The following is a 19547-nucleotide window of genomic DNA, read 5'->3' as shown; positions in this document are numbered from 1 at the left end:
CAGTCAGAGCTCCCGAGGGCTGGGTGGATGAAGAGTCACCCACTGGCATCTCCCCCTCCCCTGAATCTCCAGTGAATCTCTTTGACCTTCAGCCTGGACAATGTCTCCCCGGAGAGTGAGTTGCCTCCCCGCCTCCCTCCTTTGTGGGAGTCCTGCATAGCCTCTGCTTCAGCTTGTGTTTCTTTTCATTAATCCAGTCCTGTCTGCCAGCCATCTCCCAGGGATTTCTCGGTGGTTTTGAGTCCACCAGGGGCACCACTCTTTATTTTCCATGCTGTCACAAGATTGTAGATGGTGTCATTTCTGGGGACTTGTGCAAGAGACGCTGATGGCTGTCCTTGCTCATGGTCTTCCCAGCTCGATTTGTTCTCAAGGGGACTCCTTGATAGAGTTTTCACCTTCCTGGTCACCTTCATCTAGACAGGCTCATCCTTCTCTAAAAAACAACACTGTCTCAGGATCCAATGGAATATTCCAACTGTGAAACTCAGGGATGAAGTTACATGTCCTAGTTTGAGTTCATGCTGTGTACTCCGTAAGTCAAATTTCTTCATCATCTCAATCCTCCTCATCGTCACCTGTCAAGTGAGGATTGTGATACTGGCCCCCAAGTCACAGGATCAATGAGAGAATCCCTCGAAACGGTGGCTGTCAGGTGTTCAGAAAGGGGCCCGGCACCCAACAAGTGTCCCTCCAGGATGTTTGTGTCCTTCCTCTCTTTCCCAGAGTGAGCAAATATTCTGAACACATTCAATGTGTGTGTTATGCTGGTGGGAGTGTCTGGCGGCTGCACTAGCCCGTTAGCTCATACTCTTCAAGCCCTGGCTCGCGTCTCAAGAACTTTTCTCCCCCCAGACTCTCCCCTTGTACAGGACCTTTACCTTGGGCCTGATGCATTTTATCAGGCTGTCTTCAGCTCCCTCACCAGCCCTTAGAAATTGATCTGATGAACCCGGATTCCGTCATCCGGGTTTTGCCACGTGTCTCTCCCATCTGCATGTCAGCTGCAGACTTAATAAACAACCTTCCACGGCCAGACCCAGCCACTGATAACATTATGGCGTGGGAGAGGACCAAGGACAGGGCTCCATGGCATGTCTCCCCCACCTTCTTCTCCCCTCCGCAGGAGGAGTAATTTAGATGCCTATGCAAGGTGATTCATCTGTCCTATTCCTGTAATAGTGCGTCCTTGTGCCTTGCTTATCATAATATTACAAATCATGCATTGCATATTATTTACAAAGGCCAGACACTGAGGAGCAATTGTGCAAGGGATTTGTATTACTTAGGACTTGGTTAAAAACATAAACTCCATTTAGTTTAGCAGAAGGAGAACTAAATTACTGCATCTCAGGGCTTTGAAGTGAGAGTGTATCACAGGAGTTGAGAGCAAAGATGTGTCTGGGTGTTAACAACAGGTGATGGGTTAAGGCTCCACCTGTGATGAAGGCGTCTCTTATCAGAGCACCAGTTCAAGTCCTGGCTCCTCTGCTGCTAATCCAACTTCCTGGAAAGCAGCAGAGGATGGCCCAGGCACTGGTGTTTTTGTCACTCTGGTAAGACTCCTGGTCTTGCTTTGACTTGGCCCAGGCCTGGCTATTGTAGGCATTTCGGTAGTGAAGTAGGGAATGCAAAATCATTCATTTCTCCGTCTCTCTTTGTCTCTGTCTTGCAGCATGTACATTCTGCTGAGATCTTATCTTTATAACTTGAAGCTTTCTCTTTCTCTTTTTCTCAGTTGACCTGGCAGAAGGTCATCTCCCAAGTTAAGATTCCCTCATGTGGATCACCAGTTTTCCCCTGAACCTTTCTGTCCAAAATCCCCAGGATGATTGGCTCACTTGAATCAAGTGCCCTGATCCTGACCTAGTCACCCATGGGTAGCCAGCAATGAGGTCCCACTGTTCTTACCTTGGCCTCAGGGAATCTCAGAGCTGTAACCCTGACTGTACATTTTACAAAGAAAAAGTGAGGAATCGGGACTTGAGCCTAGTTTTTTCTGCTGCAGTAACAGACCCTGCTTCTTCTTGCGTTGGTTGTGTCACTGAGGACTGGCCAGTGACTCGGGCCTGGATGGTGGCAGGGTTGGTTTGCTTTGCTTTTTCTCTTGTGGCTTGGCATCACCCCTCCCTGATTGAGGTCCCAGAGCCAGTTTCGTGAAGGGGACCTGATAGTGAAAGTTACCAGCACAGATGTTGGAGTCCAATAAAGCTAGGTTCAGATACAACTCCTCAACAGACGGTGCTGAGTGCCTCAGTCTCCTTAACTGTGAGATAGAGACAATGATGGCTACGCTGTCAGTTGTTGAGATGATTCCATGAGACACTACTTGCAAACTACTCAGCACAATTGATGACTCAACAAAGACTAATGAACTCTTTAAGCAAGAGCATTTTATGAACCCTGCCACAATTTTTTAAAAAAGATTTATTTATTTTTATTGGAAAAGCAGATTTACAGAGAGAAGAAACAGAGAGAAAGATTTTAAATCCACTGGTTCACTCCCCACATGGCAGCAATGGCTGGAGCTGGTCTAATCAAAGCCAGGAGCCAAGTCTTCCTCCAGGTCTCCCATGTGGGTGCAGGGTCCCAAGGCTTTGGGCCTTCCTCTACTGCCTTCCCTGGCCATGGGCAGGGAGCTGGATGGGAAGTGGAGGAGCCAGGACACAAACCAGTGCCCATATGGGATCCCAGCGCTTGAGGAGGATGATTAACTAGTTGAGCCATTGCACTGGGTCCAAGGTTTTTTGGTTTTTGTTTGGTGGTTGGGTTTTTGTTTTGTTATGTTTTGTTTTTATTGGATTTATTTGAAAAATAGAAACAGATTCACTCTCCAAATGCCTCAGCTGCTAAGGCTGGACCAGCCAGGGCCAAAGTCAGGAGCAAGGAACACAGTCCCAATCTCTCACATTGGTGGCAGCAGCCCACATATTGAGGCATCACCTGCTGTGTCCTGTGGCGTGCATTAGCAGGAAACTGCATCAGAAGGAAAGCCAGGACTCAGCCAAGGCAGTCTGAAATGGTATGCAAGATGTCCCAGGCATCTTGTTAACCTCCGCACCCAATACCTACCCCAGAGAGAAAATTTTTAGCTCACCCAACAGGACAAGGAGTGGGAACTGGGGTGGGCCAGAAGATCAAGAAGAAGTAACAATGAAGGTTGATTCATTGTCTGGAAGTTCGGGATAAAATTCAGAATGGTAGATAAAATAGGTGCCGTGAGTATATGTAGGAGTAGGAAAGATCCATGAGTAGAATCGGAGCATATTAAGAAGCAGTGGGTTGCTAACAGGTGCTCTGGGCCCTATGGAGAGGGCTGTGCTCATTCACTCAGCAGCTATTAATCAAGTACCTGCTAGATGTCCAGCTGGGTACCCACACCCAAAGATTCCACAGTGAACAAAACAGACACCAAGTCACAGCTACATGGATGGACAATGAGTATAATTTAAAAAAAAAAAAACAAAAACAAACTAAGTTGGGCGTGGATTCAGAACTTTTCTTGCTTATCTTTTAATTTCATTTTCCACAAACTTCTTTTAAGTTCCCCTCGTGTGTACCCTTGGTTGGAGACAGACACTTAGAAAACAAGTACATCTGAGCCAAAACCTGAAGCAGGTAGGGTCTGCAGAGAGTTGAAAGGGCTGCTAGGGAGGGTCTCCAAGGAGGCCTCATGCAGAAGTGAGCAGAGGCAGAAGACACACACAAGGAGCTGCACAGAGCTCTGGGAATGGGGCCAAAGCCCTGGGGCCCAATGCATCTGTGTGGGCAGAGGCAGGGCCGTGGGAAACACGACAGAGGGATCCAGGGCAGGTGATGTAGGGCCTTGTGGCCACTTGGCAGGGCCTGGACTTCTAGTCTGAGTGAGGTGGGAGCTGTGACCTGATGGGTTTCAGCAACATAGAGGGGTTCAAGGCAGAAGTGGAAACACCAGCGATAGCCCATCAACACAGCCTGGGAGGAGGTATGGGACCTGTTTCCCTAATCTGGGGGGAGCAGATGAAGTGCTGCTAAAGAAGGAGTGGGCTCCCAGGCTTGCTGGGTGAAAGACAAAGATAGGAATCAAGAAGACTCCCAAGGAGGGGTCTGAATGATCAGAAAGATGAGTTCGTCATCTCCTGAGATGACAGCTAGGGCAGGTTGGAGAGAGGGACATCAGGAGCTCAGTGTAAAACTCACCAAGACCTTGCGTGGATGATAGAGAAGGAATCCCATTCAGGAGGAAAGCTGAAAGGAGCTGACTCCGTCTGGAGTGTGGAGCCATTGGTGACTTTTTCTTCTCTTTTGGAGGAGAGAGGTGGGAGGTGCTGAGGTCATTCCTCATACATGAAATACCTTGGATAAACCTGAAATCCCTTTGGCCAGCTCCCATCACTTCCTGATTCCCTCCTAAGGAACTGTTGCCATAAGCTTGGCATGGATCCTTTTGGCTCTGTGTATTTATGTTCCTGAGTGAGTCCATAAAATATACAAGGGAGTCCTTGAAAAAAATTCCTGGAAAATGCCTAGTATGACAAAATTTTGCATCAAAACGACTCTTTTAATTGCATTTTCCACAAACATCTTGAAATACCCTTATAGGTAACTCTGTGTGTGTGTGTGTGTGTGTGTGTGTATCCTTACCTTGGTAAAAATGTGGTGTTTGGCAGTAGGCTCTTGGAACTGGCGTATTCTCTTGAGAATGTATGTCTTGTATGTCTTGAAGATTTGTCCTTGTTCTTATGTAGCCCCTTTACAAAAACCAGTGCGCGGTATTCCTGGGTTGGCACAGGCGATGGGCCACTGAGCTGTCCTGTTTTTGGTGGACATCAGTTAATCCCAGATGGCATCTGTTGGCATGCTTCCCTGGGCACCTGCCTGAGGCCTTCTCTAGGTTGAATGCCAAGGAGAATGGCATAGCCAGGTCTGAGGTTTTGCAGAGTTTGGTTTGGCTTGCCTTGTGACTCCCCCAAAGTGCCTTTGGTAAACTACTTGCCCTGCATGGTGGGCTGTTCATAAAGGAGTTACCAAGATGGTGGCCATGGGCTGGAAGGAGTGAGCAGGAGGCCGAGAGAGCCTGAGATTGCTGAGCTGCCATTCCACTCTTAAGAACATGCGTTGAGCAGCACGCATTTGGCCCCATGATAAAGACCCCACTAGGGAAAGTCACATCTCATATCCCAGAGCTCTGCTCCGCTGGCAGTTTCCTGCTCATGTGCATCCTAGGAGGCACCAGGTGATGGCTCACGTAGTTGGACCCCTGCCACGCGGCCATGTGGATGAGCTGGGTTGGATCCCTAGCTCTCCTGGCTTCTGCCTGGCCCAACTCTGGCTGTTACAAACCTCTGGGGAGTGAACAGGTGGACAAAAGAGTGCTCTCTCTCTCTGCTTTTCAAATGAAATACAGAGAAGTAAAAAAAGAACATGCATATTTGGAGAGAAGGCACGCGACCTTTCTAGCTAAAGAGATTCTCCAAGTCTTCTCCTTCCTTCCTGTGAGCTGCAGCACAAATCAAACACTGCCTCTCCCTGACCTGCGGGCCTGGCCTGCTCCCCCACCTCACCCTTTTGACAAATACCAGTAGAGAAATCGTTGAAGTCTTTTTGTTGTTGCTGTTGTTTTGTTGGCACTCCCAACATGCCATGCAGGGATCAGAATGGTGTTGTATCTTAACTCCCACACCAAGCACCCCAAGGAATTGATTGTATGTTTAAGACCTGAGTCTGGCCTCTTGGAATTCAGGACTGTGTGGCAAATCCTGGCTGAGTTGAGATAGTCTGTTCAGTTGAAACACGCAGATACCGACCATCTTGGGCGCAGCCAGTCTCAGCTCTATCCTGGCAGCTAATGGTCGGGGAGGGAAGATGCTCCATCTCAGATCCCCCGCAAGCAGGCCCTGAGGAAGAGCTGTGGGTGCAGGTTCCCTGGGGAGGGCCTCCCACAGATGCCATCCCACAGGTCGGGGGTGGGGGCTAGCTCTTCCAAATGCCTCCAGCTGAGGTGAGGGGCCAGGGTCTTTGTAATCTTGGTACGCACCAGTATCAGCCAGCAGGGACAACCTTGGGTGTCTGCATGAGAAGGGACAGAGCTGTGAGCCACCAGCTATCATGTGTGCTCCTGGCAGCTTGGCAGTGATAAGTCCTTTGGACCTGTACCAGCATAGTACCCACTTACACACACCCAAGGCCCTGACCCTGGGCCTTGGACAGGGCTCAGTCAGGACCCTACCTGGGCTGGGGACCAGCAGACAGGAAGCAGCACCTTCACTGTGCCACAGAGTCCTTAGCCCCACATATGTACATCCAGTGCTTGCTTGTGAACTGCTCACTCCCTGTGCATGCCTTAAGAGTCCCTCTGGACCCTTGGCATCGCTGCCCCTCCAGCCCAGCTCATGAACCACTCCCTGTGCATGCCTTAAGGACCCCTCTGGACCCATGGCATCACTTCCTCTGCAGGCCAGCTCATGAGCCACTCCCCGTACATGCCTTAAGGGCCCCTCTGGACCTGTGGCATCACTACCCCTCCAGGCCAGAGCTACAGAGTCATCCACATTTCCTGCTAACCCATCACTACCTCTTCCCAGCCCATCACCAGGCACTGTGCCATGGCCTTGAAAGTACCTGCCTCCTGCTTCTCATGAACACCTGTGGTCCGAGCACTGGCAGCAGCCTCTCATATGCTCCCTCCCCCACTCTTGGCTCCTTCAGCCCTTGTTCCAGTTCCCACGCACCCCTCCAGTGGCTTTCTCCCTGCCATAGGCAGTGCCACCTGCTCCCTTTGCCTCCCTGGCGACAGATCCACTGGCCTTCCTGCTCCCACCCTTCCTGCTTGAGCTGGTCCCTGGTGCTCACTCGTGGTCCTCAGGCCGCTTTGCTATGGTCACTCTCCTCTCCTATGAAACTGGCTCAGCCTTCAAATTTTGGTTCCGTTGTCATCTGCGATGAACTCACAGGCACAGCTGCCTCCTCAAGTCACTGATGTTATACACACCCACCTCCCAAGCATTGCCCTTGTGCTAGGGCAAGGCGGGTGAGCTGGTGGCTTTGTTTAAAATCTGTCCTGCTCACTCACCAGACTGCTGGTTGCACACAGCTCACAAACGTGTCCTGACATATGATCGGAAGTGTGCTAGCTACCTGGGGGAAGTAGGCAGGAAAGGAGCTGGAAAAAGGAAAATTCCTTAGGCCAATTAAAGGGAGGCGTGTTGATCTGAGCAAAACCTGCGCAATTAGAGTCAGGCAGCCGCCAGAACCAGAGTGGGTTGTGAGACTCCAGGCTCACGATGGGACCAGACAGCATTTGTAGAACAAAGAGGAAGAGATGAGAAAACAACTTAATTGGCCCCAGTTTAGTCAACCCGTTGACTGGTTGCAGCTTAACTAGTTCATTGTTTACAGCTTAGTTAGTAGGCCACGGGCCCTTTCTGCAACAGAACAGGGCTCTGTTATTGCAATTAAACTCCACATTGGCTAGATCCGCTGGGCCCAGGCATGTGCCAAGTCCAAACAAACCTGTGGCCTCCTACAGCAATCTTATTTAGCAGAACGGAGTTCCAGACGGTCAGGGTGGGGCCGGGGGTGGTGGTGGTGATGGTGGTGGTGGTAAGAGGAAACTTCACATCATATCCCTTGATGGACATTATCTCAGATGGCCAAACTCGTGACAGTGGTGTGTAAGTGTACATCCCAGGTGGGGCCCTCAAAGCCTGCCATGCTGTCCTGGACACTTGTTGCCTTCACTGAGCTTGGCACAGGCCTAGGATGGCCAAAACCAAGCTCCACCTGTGTGCTCTCTTGGAGCCCCATCCTGCCCAGCCCCAAGCTGGGCTTCAGGGTTCTCTTGTACTGTACTTGCATGCGTGCCATCCCCTTCCTGCTTGACCTTCCAGCCCCTCCGCTGGCTGCCTCATTCTCCTGGTGAGCTCCTTGACAGTTTAGCACCTTTTCTGAAGCCTGCCCAGCCCCCGCAGAGCACAGCCAGACTCCCCCCGCCCCCGCACTCTGCACACCCACTGCCCATTGGCCCTGGCACCTCTTCTCCATGGCGTCCTCCCCACCCCGCCATGCTGTCCTGGAGCACCCGCTTTTCCATTTCCGTCTCCAAGTCAACGACGAGAACAGTGATTTGGACTTGCATCCTCCTCCTTCTTCCCTTCCGTTCTTCCCTCCAATCCACAAATCCTTCATAAGTGCCTTGCAAATGCCAGGAACCCGTCTGGTGCCAGGAGATGAGACAACTAGCGGTATGGTGCTGCTCATGGCCTGGCAGGTCTGGCATCCTCAAGGTGGAGACCACAAAAGAAGCGGGAGGCATTCAGGACTGGGGCAAGGAGAGGCTCCTGGGAAAGATGCTGAGACAGACTTGCTTCCTGTCGGGCAGTGGAGAGAAGTCACGGCTGGGGCGACGGTAAGGGCCATGACCTTGATGGGGAGGGGGGCCAGAGTGGCTCCTGGGGCAAGGTGGGGTTAGGGATGGATATGTCCATCCCTAGGAAAACGAGTAGGAGAAATGGGAGTTTTCGGGGCTGGTGGCAGCATCCAGGGACCTGGCCCCTGGGAAGGAGGTGCTGGAGGGGAGGCCCATGTTTCTGATGCAGTTTTCTCTGATGCAGATCAGGTGCATGGAGACAGGGTGCCGGGAGGCTTCCGGCTCTGCCGCGACACTGCTCCCGTCAGGCCCAGAGCGCCATGCTGCAGGGCTGAGCAGCTCTGACAGGCACAAGCTGCTTCCAGTCAGTCTCACAGTGCAGGCCTGGCGCCAAGGGAGCGGCACTGGCTGCCTGCAGCCCCGTCTCTGGCCAGCATAGACTGTGTGTCACATAGGGGTCCAGGCCCCTCTCCCCCACTGCAAGCCCCTCTGCTAAGCCTCTCTTGGGCCTTCGTGACTCCAGGACTTGCTTAAAACCTAGGAGAGATGAACCCACTCTTGCCAAAGCCCTCTGGCCATTTCCAGTCCTTTGCAGTCCATGGCAGGCATCCTCCTTAGAGGCACTGGCTGCTTGTCCCAACCCCTCTGCAGGTCACTCCTCACAGGGGCTGAGTCCTTCCTAAAGCCCCCTTTGTCCGCGCAGTAACTCTGCTCCTCTCAGGAGCCCCTGCGCGTGTGTTTCCCCGGCTGCACGTTGCTCAGGGGGCCTGTCAGCCTTTCCTGTTTTAGCAGGTCTGTATTTATGTCTGCACTTACCTTCTATTTATGGAAAAGCGCTAATGATTTTCCATGTATGGCTTTCATTTAAAGTTTCCTTTTTGAAAGCAGCATTAATAGTTCTCCCCCCCCCACCCCCCCCACCCCCCGCCGCTTAAAATATAAACTCATTCAGGATTTACAAAATCGTCCCAGCTTTCCAGGATAAGAGAGTTGATAACACGCAGTCCCAATTTTGCAAGAGAACTTCTCTGTGCATAAAAAAATAATAATTTAAAAAGCCCACAGAGCTGATGATTTTCCATCAGATATGTATTGAAAGTGACTTTGTAAAAGGGAGTTGTAGAAGAAAATACATTCCTAAAAATACAGCATATTTTGTGGAGAAATGTTAGATTCTGGATCTGGGCTGATCTTCTATAAACCTAGAAACAAGGCATGGAAGTCTCCAGGTATGCATTGGTAGCTGTAAAGAGGAACACAGCTGAGCAGGGAATAACGAGCACGAGCTAAGCTACTCGCACATAACCCAAACTCTGCCTTCGACAAGCCACCTGGCACGTGCACAGCGTGTAATGTTTTGTGAGGACATATTCCACCCACCTACCTCCACTACCCTTCCCACCGTCCCCCCCAACACCCCAAGCTTTGGAAACGCAAATGTTTGCTGCAGCGTTTTGCTTTGCTTCATTCTACCTCCAGGGGGCAGTATCGGCCATCACTTTAGGTCTTTATAGCTTGGCTGTTTGCAACCTCAGAAAACTGGATAGAGAGTATGGTCTGTGGTTGCTTTGGGAGTCTGGGAGGATATCTGACCTGTTAGCAGAGGCAGTGAAAGCAGGCTTTAGCGGACCCTTTTTCCCCCGGACCAACACACCTTGAAGACTTAGCACATAGCACTGGGCCACAGCAGAATCGCAGAGCCGTTGGCACTCCGGGCAGGTGTTGAAGGATAAGTAGAGGTTCATGCTGTAGGGTATAAACCTGTGTTGCCTTTTCCCGGGATAGACTGTTGGTGCCGTTCACTCAGTCTCCGCTCAATGCTTCTCTGATTCCTTGGTCTCAGTTACTACCACATTCTGAGCCCTGCCTTACACCAGCAGACTTGCGCAGGTGTCAGTCACGTAAGTGTGTACATGCTCACACGGTGTGCATGCATACAGACACGCGCACATGTATATCAACACGTATTCGTACACACACAGGACTCAAGCTGGCCTGAGTGCAGGAAGAAACGTGTTTGCTCCTGTACCTGAATGGTGCCAGCCCCGGGCCTGCCCAGTGACCGCTGCTGAGAGGCTCGGGGCTCCTGCTGCTCTGTCTCTTCCTGTCCTCACTTCTGCCACTCCAAGTGGATGTCATTTTGGAAGCAGATTTTTTTTTTTCTTTCCTGGAACTAACAGCATAAAGGAATTTTTCCAGGACATTCGACCCCTGCTTGGATTTGGTCTCCTGGTCTGACTTAAGACACAGACTCAAGAGATGGAGTACACAGGCCAAGCATGGGCCAGGTGTTTGCCCTCGTGGTGTGGGAGCGTTCTTTCCATCTGCATCATGTGGATCAAGGGTTGGAGGGCAAGCAAGTCAAGATGGTGCAGCCAGGAGAAAAGGAATGGAAACTGAATGGGTTTAAAAACGGCACCTCTGTTCTCTCCACGTGTGGCCTGGAGGCAATTTGCTTTAGCTCCCAAGGCCTCGGTTGCTCCCCTCTGTAAAACGGGGGTGATAATCCCAGAACTCGGGAGTTTGGTGGGGCTTGACTAAGCACCCACAGAGAGGCACAAGGAACAGCAACCCAGGCGGCTCAGAGAGCTGGGCCCCAGGAAGCCAGAGGGAAGACGTGGAGTTGGATGGGGCTCTGGCAGCAGAAGGCGCTGCTTGGGACACCAGCATCCCGTAATCTGAACACTGGTTCACATCCCAGCTGCTCTGCTTCCTATCCAGCCCCCTGCTAATGTACCTGCCATTAACATGGGAGATCTGGATGGAGTTCCTGGCTCCTGGCTTCAGCCCTGGATGCTGTTGCCATTTGGGTAGTGAAGCAGAAGCTGGAAGATCCATCTCTGTGTATGTCTCGTCTGTGTGTGTGTGTGTGTGTGTGTGTCTGACACTGTATTTTTTAAATAATAATAATAAAAATAAGCAGTGTGCAGCTGGGGGAGCCAGGGGTACACAGGCATGTAATGGGACTCTGGGGGGCCCATCCTGTTTCCAGATCTCCTTGTTGGTGCACTGTGAGGTTCTGTTCTCCATGGGGCCCACCGCCCGGGGTTTATGGTGTCCACAAGCCCCGGCAGGCAGCACTGCACCCTCGTTAATGCAGCTCAGGCTTCCGCACTCACTAAATCAGCTGCGGTTAGGAGAATTCCAATATTCTGGCCTCAGAGGAATACGTGATCCCTGAAATATATAGAGTCTGTGGAGCATCTTTAAGTATAACTGATTCATGATGCTTCTTTCCAATTCATTTTTTTTTTGCCCCCAGAGAGAATTAATAACATGGCCATTGATAAAATCCCACACCTTCTCCTGAACCAGCGTAAGGGGTAACAGTGACGAGAGTAACAATGATGACAATGAGAATTTGTCTTCATGTCACATCTCTGCTCCTCGGATTCTTTGCCATGCAGAGCTCGGACCTGCTAACCCCTCTTCGGTGAAGTTAGGTCCTGCCTCTGCCGGAGCTGGGAGCAGTGCACGCGGTGGCAGGTCCCCAGACCTGCATTTTTGTGCTTGTCCTGCTGCCTGGGGCCCCTCGCTGGCTGCCCGGGAAACCTTTAGTATTTCAAATCCCAGATGCCTCTTTCACTGAGGCCTTTGATGTGAAGAAGGGAGCACTTCGCCAAAGGGCTACCCTCGTGTGCCCAAGTGGCTCTGTTCTGGGGGCTTGGAATGCACTCGGCACAGAGCCGACGGAGCTCTCTGCCTTCACTGAACAGTCAGCATGTGACATAGGGACAGTGCTGAGGCCTGGCCATGGTGTTGGTGGGGAGGAGGGTTTGAAGGGCAGGGGCTCCGTGTCTGAACATCTCGTGTTCAGAAAACATCTAACTTGAAAGGGAGATCCAGGGGCTGGCGCTGTGGCTTAGCACACCAATCTTTTGCCTGTGGTGCATTAATCCCAAATAGGTGCAGGTTCTAGTCCTGGCTGTTCCATTTCCCATCTAGCTGCCTGTTTATGCACTGGGAAGGCATTAGGGGAAGGCTCAGGTCCTTGGGACCCTGCACTCATGTAGGACACTGGAAGAGGCTTCGCTCCTAACTTTGGATCGGCTCAGCTGCAGCCGTTGTGACCATCTGGGGAGTGAATCTGTGGGTAGAAGATCTCTCTCTGTCTTTCCTTCTTGCTCTGTAAATCTGCCTTTTATATAAAAATAAATATTTTTAAAAAGGAAGGGAAATCCAAGCTAGGCCTTTTTTTTTTTTTTTTAGTAGGGGTGTTTTTGTTTAAGATTTTATTGTAATCAAAAGGTAGAGAAAAAGAGGGGGAGGCAGAGATAATTCCATCCTAGTTCATTCCCCACATGACCATAAAGCCAGGAAAACCAGGAACTGCATTGGCACGTGGGAGGGGGAATCCAAGCACGTGGCCCATCTTCCACTGCTTTCCCAGGCACAGCAGCATAAAGCTGTTTGGGGAGGGGGAACACTGGGACTCAATCCCATGCTCTGATATGGGATGCCCGGGTCACAGGTGGAAGCTTAACCTGCTGCTCCACCATGCTGGCTGGACTAGTCTTGAAAGAAGTGTCCAGATGGGACAGTTTCCTGGGAAAAGAGCCTTCCTGGTGGGAGGACTCATGGGTGCTGACAGGACTGGGAGGAGAAGAAGTGAAGAGGTGGATATTGAGGTCCAGCGTACGAACCCTTGTGGCCCCCCGGGAAGCCCTTGTCCTTGACTCTGAGGGGGATGGGAGCAGAAGAGCCACGCCATGCCCCTGAACCTTGCTGTGGTCGCTGGAAGGCAGCAACAGGGAGAACTGAATGTGGGGATGAGGACAGGGGGTGCCAGACAGGGACTTGGACCAACGGGAGAGGGGAGGTGGGGCAAGTGGTCAGATTTTGGATAGGGTCGTTTCCCCTCGTCCACAGCTTCTCTTTTGGAGGTTCTGGTGACCACAGCTCACTGAACAGAAGACTCCGGGACTGGGCAGTACATTGGAAGTGAGGCGCTGTTCTGAGCAGGCATGGTGGAACCCCACACCTCCAACAGGAGGCCCTCCTGCCCAGGACGCAAATGATTCCTTTGTCCGGCGTGTTCATGCTGTGTACGCTGCCCGCCCAGTAGCCGTCTTGCTTCCACTGATGCAGTCCAGCCGGGCTTCGGTACATGGAACCGTTGTTTGACTTCGTAATGAGCCTAGCACACAGGATTGGTGATGCTGGCAATTCAGGTAGGCCACAGAGAAGCTGCTCGGGCTGTGTGTGGAGAGCTTCTGTACTCTGCAGGGTTTCGGGCATCCCTGGGGTCATTCAGAGCCGGGGGAGGAATGGCGACTGTATGCAGCAGTTTTTGTGTGGAGCTGTTGGGTTCAGTTGTAGCGGAGAGAGAGGGAGGTTTTGGAAATTGGTCCAGGAATTAGGGCCTCCTCTTTCTCCATTCTGACTGTTGTCATTCCGTTTTGTATGTTTTATTGTCATAATTCTTTTTCTTGAGTACCAGCTGCTTTTAGTAGACTGTTAAAGGTTAATAGACTATCCTTCCAGAAGCCACTGTTGTGTATTTCTCCTTTTTTTTTTTTCAAGATTTACATATTTATTTAATAGAGTAACAGAGAGAGGGAGAGAACGTGATCTCCCATCTGCTGTTTCACTCCTCTAACAATCACAGCAGACCAAGGCCAGCCAAAGCCAGGAGCCAGGCCTCTCCAGTCTCTCACCCAGGTGGCAGGGGCTCAAGCACGTGGGCCACCTGCCGCTGCCTTCCCAGGAACATGAGCAGGGAGGTGGATCAGAAGTGGAGCAGCCGGAACTCCATCTGGCATCTAGACGTGAGACGCCTGTGTTGCCCGCAGCGGCTTACCTGACGGTGCCACCAGGCTGGCTCCCCTACCTTCCACCAAATGCATGTCCCCAGCTTGCACACCTACTTGCAGTTGCGATCTGTACATGTAGAACAGACGGAGTGCATTTAACACTGCTGCGCTTGACATGCCTGGGAGCCATGCAGTGGACATGGAAAGGATTTAAGCACCCAGGAAGTGCTTAGTCCTTCCTGTGCAGGTAGCACCTTTGCCAGGCCAGAGAAGAGCAAGAAGGAGAAGGACCTGATGTTACTTGCATCTTGATCATCATTAATCCTTGTGTCAGCCCTGTGGGGTTGTCCCCCTCTGACAAATGAGGAAATGGGCTCAGGGCACATGAAGAGCCGAGTTCAAGGCTCACCCCGCCCCGTATCCCAAGTCTCCACGTCCCCAGATAACCAGTGAGCTCTGTATGGTGTAGTTAAATGCTAACAAGTTAGCACGTAATTATAGACCATTTCGCACTGTATTGTATATAATTTAATGGTAATTGCAGGGTTTCAGAACTGGAGTGAGTGGGGGCAAGCATGTCAAGGGAAGACTTCCCGGAGACCTTGGGAACTAAGCTGGGCCTTGCAGAGGCTGGCTGGAGGCTAGAGGGGGATTTGTAGGACAGGGAACAGAATGAGGATAGCCTTGGGTTAGGAGAAGGGCTGGAGAGAGGGCCCAGGAAGCACTGTTACATAAATCGCCTGTGGAGTTTTGTCAAGATAACTGTAGAAGGACCAGGTACCGCGCTGACCCCTTTGTACTGTCACCATATCCAGTCCTCAGTTAATCCTGTGACAGGAATCAAAGACCAGCCAGACAGCTGCTGCCAATGCCCCCACTGTACAAAGAATACAAGGTAATATCACACCTGGCATCTGTGTCTGAACACCGTGTTCTTCCCAGCTCAAGTTCAGAGATAATCTGATTGCGGGTGAGAGTGCCGTGGGGATGACCTTGACCAGGACAGGGGCCTTGCTGCTCAAAGCATGATCCATGAGCTTTACCCAGGGGTAAAGCTAGACATAAAGATGGAGGGGAGGGGGCAGGCGTTCAGCCTAGCAGTTAAGTCCGCATCCCATGTCAGAGTGCTTGGGTTCAGTACCCACTCTGGAACCTGACTGCAGCTTCCTGCCAGCGCCAAGCCCAGGAGGCAGCATTGCTCAGATCATGGGACGCCTGCATTGAGTTCCCAGCTTGTTGCAGGCATTTGGGTAGGAAACTGTGGGTAGGTGGGTTCTCTCTCTTGGGGGTGTGTTTATAGCATACTGAGATATAGATAATATATATTGATAAATGCAGGCCTGGATCCTACTCAGTCTTACCTAAGCAGTATCTGCATTTCCCTCCAGTTCCCTGGGGAGTTGTGTCTACACAGTGCAGGAGAAGCAGGGGGTGCTGAGATGCGAGCCTGGGTAGAAGCCCATGTCCTTCCTGTTGAGGTCTTCATCCTGGCGGAGAAGAACTGATGCCTTCCCCGGAGGTTCTGGGGTGATAGCCCCAAACATCCCTTTACCAACGGAAAAGTCTTTGAAGTCCCACATTTCATCTAAGAATGTCATTGGGAGTCTTATTCCATACCTTAATACATCCGTGATCATTTTCATACTTCAAAATGGTTATGTAAATTGCCGTGGAGTCAGATCCGTGTTCTGGAAAGCCGCGTGTCGATGGGGCTGCTTGTATCTCAAATGGGATGGTGATAACTGCTTGAGGAGCAGCTGTGAAGATCAAAGGAGGAGCGTGCAGAGGGAAATGCTGCATCAAACCCTTCACGCAGCACTCGTGTTGTAGCTCTGGAAGGAACAGAGAACCCGCCCCGGACTCGGTGTCCTGCAAACCGCGTCTTCCGAGGGCCAAGGTCTCCTGTGTTTTTCACAACGCAGGGTGAGTTGGGGCTCAGACCAGCAGCCAGAGGAAGACGAGAACAGGGGCCGTTGCCGCTAGCTCGGTTTTTGACTTTGTTGTGACTTCATAACACCCTCCTGTTGTATGGTTGTTCACTTCCTGTTGGTCAGAGTAGCTGGTGAAACTCGGAGTCCAGAGACATCATGGCAGGGGAGAAGCTGAGGCCACCGCACTGTGTTAAAGTGAGTGATGGTTTGGACAAGGAGTTGGCTCCTCAGACTTAGGCAGACATTTAAACCCCGGGGTCTTAAGTTTGTCTGTCAGTGGATTCAAAGTTGATGGAGTAGGATGGAAGCTTGATCCAATGATGGTGCTTCAAGAAGGGATTGGATTGGATTTAGGTGCTAGGGCGGAGCCCATGGCCCAGCCACGATGGCTGCTGGGAGAGGCCCAGAGTCAGTAGGTGTGTTCTTGCTTCCTGGACCTCCATGGACCACCTGGACCGCCTCAGTGCCCATCTGTCGGTCTCCCCAGATGTCTGAGCCGTGAGAGCTTCCCCACCTGGAGCTGTGGGACCTCCGAAATGTAGGCTTCTTTTACCCTAAGAAGCTACTCCAGGGTATTTGTTCCAGTAGTAAAAAGCTAGCTAGTACAAGAGTATAGAGAAGAAGGAATCAACGAGAACAAGCGGAGCTGTCAGAGGAGGAGGCAAGAAGATGGAAACCACCCGGGACCTGCTGGGAAACAGGAGAAAGGAGGGCTGGGCTGTCAGCCCTGACCGCAGAGTAACCACGGGGTACCCTATCTACAGGGTCCTGTTTCCCTGTGATGAGGGGGAGAAGGGCAGACAGGGAGAGACGGACAGCATTGTTCATCCTCACAGCAGGCAGGGGAGAAAGGGCGGCCAGAACAGGCAGCACGTCACCTGGAGAGGGCGGCTGGCTGAGGGCTGCAGACACCCCGTGGGTGCCCAGCTGCTCCCCCTGGCCCGGAGTAACGGAAAAGGGTGATGAAAGGGGTCCGGCATATGTAGGGAAAGCGGTCCTGCCTCACCCGTGGGTCGTGTTCTAGTAGATTCTGAGAACTGTGAGGAAGGATTATTATTTCTTTTCCACCTCTCCGTCTGCCAATGATATTCATTAGAATTGCCACATCAGTTGCATTTGTGTTAACAAATGTCCAACTTGCCAGTTAAATCTTCATCTCTTTAGTTTGTAGTGGTAACTTGGCGACCTGTATCAAGTTGATATTGTATCTTTAGTCTTGGCCACAAGTCATTTAAGAAATAGATAATGAATTGTGATGCATCGTTGGGAGCAGGATCCCATCTTGTTGAAAAGGATCTACGTGTGATTGTGCGTAGCAAGATAGCTTTGTGTTTTATGAACAGAGGAAAAATTTGGATGAGCGGCCAGCAGGTCATAGTAGAACTTTCTTGTTATGCGCCTTTGTCCCTCTAAATACCCATAATTGATTATATATTAATGATCCCTCCATAAAACTGTAATAGATCGTAATTGGGTTATGTCCGACAGCCAGCTCTTGGTGTCTTTTGTAAAACCTTTCACTGTGAGTGACAGATACTCAGCTGAATCCTCCCAGGCAAGCACTGAGTTGTCCAGACAAGTCCACAAGCGTAGGGCGGGCCCCAGGGACTCAACTGACATCATCAGGAGTCTGTCTCCCTCCCTCTCTTGGATCTGCTGTCTGTTTATGAAATGCGGAGAGAGAGAGAGAGATTATCTATTCACTACTTCATTCCCCAATTGCCAACACAACTACAGCTGGGCCAGGCTGAAGTGGACACCCGGGGATGCCAGGAATGCAGTCCGTATCTCCCGCGTGGATAGCAGGAACCCAGCCACACGCACTGTCACCCACTCTCTCCCGGGGGATGCATTAGCACGAAGCAGGGACGGGACATGAACCCAAGCACTGTGATAATGGAATGTGGGTGTTCCAAGTGGTGCTTGAGTCTCAGTACCTAGCTGCCTGCCCATGCTGTCTGTCATCATTGTCTTTTTTTGTTTGTTTGTTTTATCACCTTCATTCTTTGGTAGTTCCAGACCTGCATTTCTCTCCCAAGCTCAGCACCGTAGGAGAAAGAGAGCACCTCTTCATCCCAGGGCTGAGCCGGGTCTTGGTGGCTGGGGCAGCACTGTATTGATGGGCAGGGTCAAAGCCATGAGGCTCAGGAGATCCAAGCCATGGCAGGAAGCCAGTGAACGGCGAGAAGTTCTAGATGTTTCCCCAAAGGACACCTTGAGTCCTGTGGCCAGCAGAGGAGGTCCAGGAGCACAAACTTCCCCTCCTGGAGCCTGTTTGCCTTTGGCGTCCTGTGTTCCTCTAAGGACTCCATGGATTATATGTAAACGCACAAGCAGCGAATGAGAATTCCCCCTTTGAAACAGCTTCTTTGGGTCCCATTGGGTCATGGCAATCTCTGAATAATAAGGAGTGAAAGAGCTGAAGCCCCGGTCTTGGGCACGCCTTGATTTTTCTGGAGACACGGGAAGAACAAACAGTAGCAAGGCCGGGGACTCGACTTTTCCTCCTCTCTGAAGATGATGAAAGTTGTGTACCTGTGAGACCCACTGGGCCCTCCAGCGGTCTCAGGAGAGGCTCTGGGTCGCCAGGGTGACACACCCAGGGAGCTCGGGCCTCTCTCAAGGTCAGCCTCTGCCTCCCAGCCTCCTGCATCTGCTGCTGCTGCCAGCGTGGTGTGTGGCGCCCTGGCTCCCAGCAAGCGCTCCCCTGCATTCCGATGTCACACGGCTCCGTTTCTTCCTTCCAGGGTTACTCTAAGGACATGGTGACAGACTTTGATGAGAAGCATGATGAGTATTTAATCCTACTTCAGCAGAGAAACCGGTAAGATGAAGAAGGGGCCCCGTCGGCAGCCCTTCTTAAAAGTAGTCAAAGAGAAATGTTTAGATTCATTAACGGCATGCGGGCTCTGCTTCACAGGGGAGCGGGCTGCAGGCCACTCGCCCCCTCCGTTGCCTCTCTTCTGGGGCGTAGAACACCGTCTGCCACCACAGTTCCTAGTCCCCCACTCACTGATTAAATTGCGGCCCTTGATTGAGCCGTAGCAAAACCGCGGGACGTGTAAGTACCGCCTCTTGCCTCTCCGCCTCTGTTCCCGGAGAAGGTAAGATTGTCATGAAAAGGAATTTGGCAGGGCCCGCACCGTCGTCACCTGAATAGCCCAGTCTGGGATCTCACAGGTGATGACAGTCTCTGAAATCTGAGCCTGTAATCACGCTGTGTTGTGCTGTAAAGTCAGAGCCGCGCGCACTGTCGTTTGAGGAGGGGGAGGTGGGTATCATTAGCATGCGCGCCCGTTTCTAGCTTTGAGGTGCTGGTTCTTAGAAGAGGCTACAGCAGGTGCAGGGCGAGATGATCCCTGAGTTCAGAGCAGCCAGGCACCATGAACTTGTTTCTTCAGCAGGACCGAGAGACAGACAGACAGACCGGCCATTGGCGTCTGTCCCCAGGCCTGGAAACATGCTGTCAAGATGGCTTTGCAAATCCAGATGCCAGGAGGGGCCAGGTGGTGAGCG

General features: G+C 51.6%; 1 protein-coding gene across 1 annotated transcript in view; it reads left to right on the top strand.

Moving 5' to 3' along the window:
• Positions 1-19547, top strand: part of LOC121151591 (katanin interacting protein) — a 157559-nt gene that overhangs the window by 30467 nt on the left and 107545 nt on the right. Inside the window, exon 3 of the mRNA XM_040973166.1 lies at positions 18779-18855. Coding sequence (XP_040829100.1) covers positions 18779-18855 — 77 coding nt within the window. The remainder of the gene's footprint in view (positions 1-18778; positions 18856-19547) is intronic.

The sequence above is a fragment of the Ochotona curzoniae genome, unplaced genomic scaffold (genome assembly GCF_017591425.1).
Source record: "Ochotona curzoniae isolate NIBS_2020 unplaced genomic scaffold, NIBS_Ocur_1.0 contig_2321, whole genome shotgun sequence".
Lineage (NCBI taxonomy): Eukaryota > Metazoa > Chordata > Mammalia > Lagomorpha > Ochotonidae > Ochotona > Ochotona curzoniae.
Note: the sequence above shows the minus strand (reverse complement) of the source record. Positions and strands in the feature narration are given on the sequence as shown.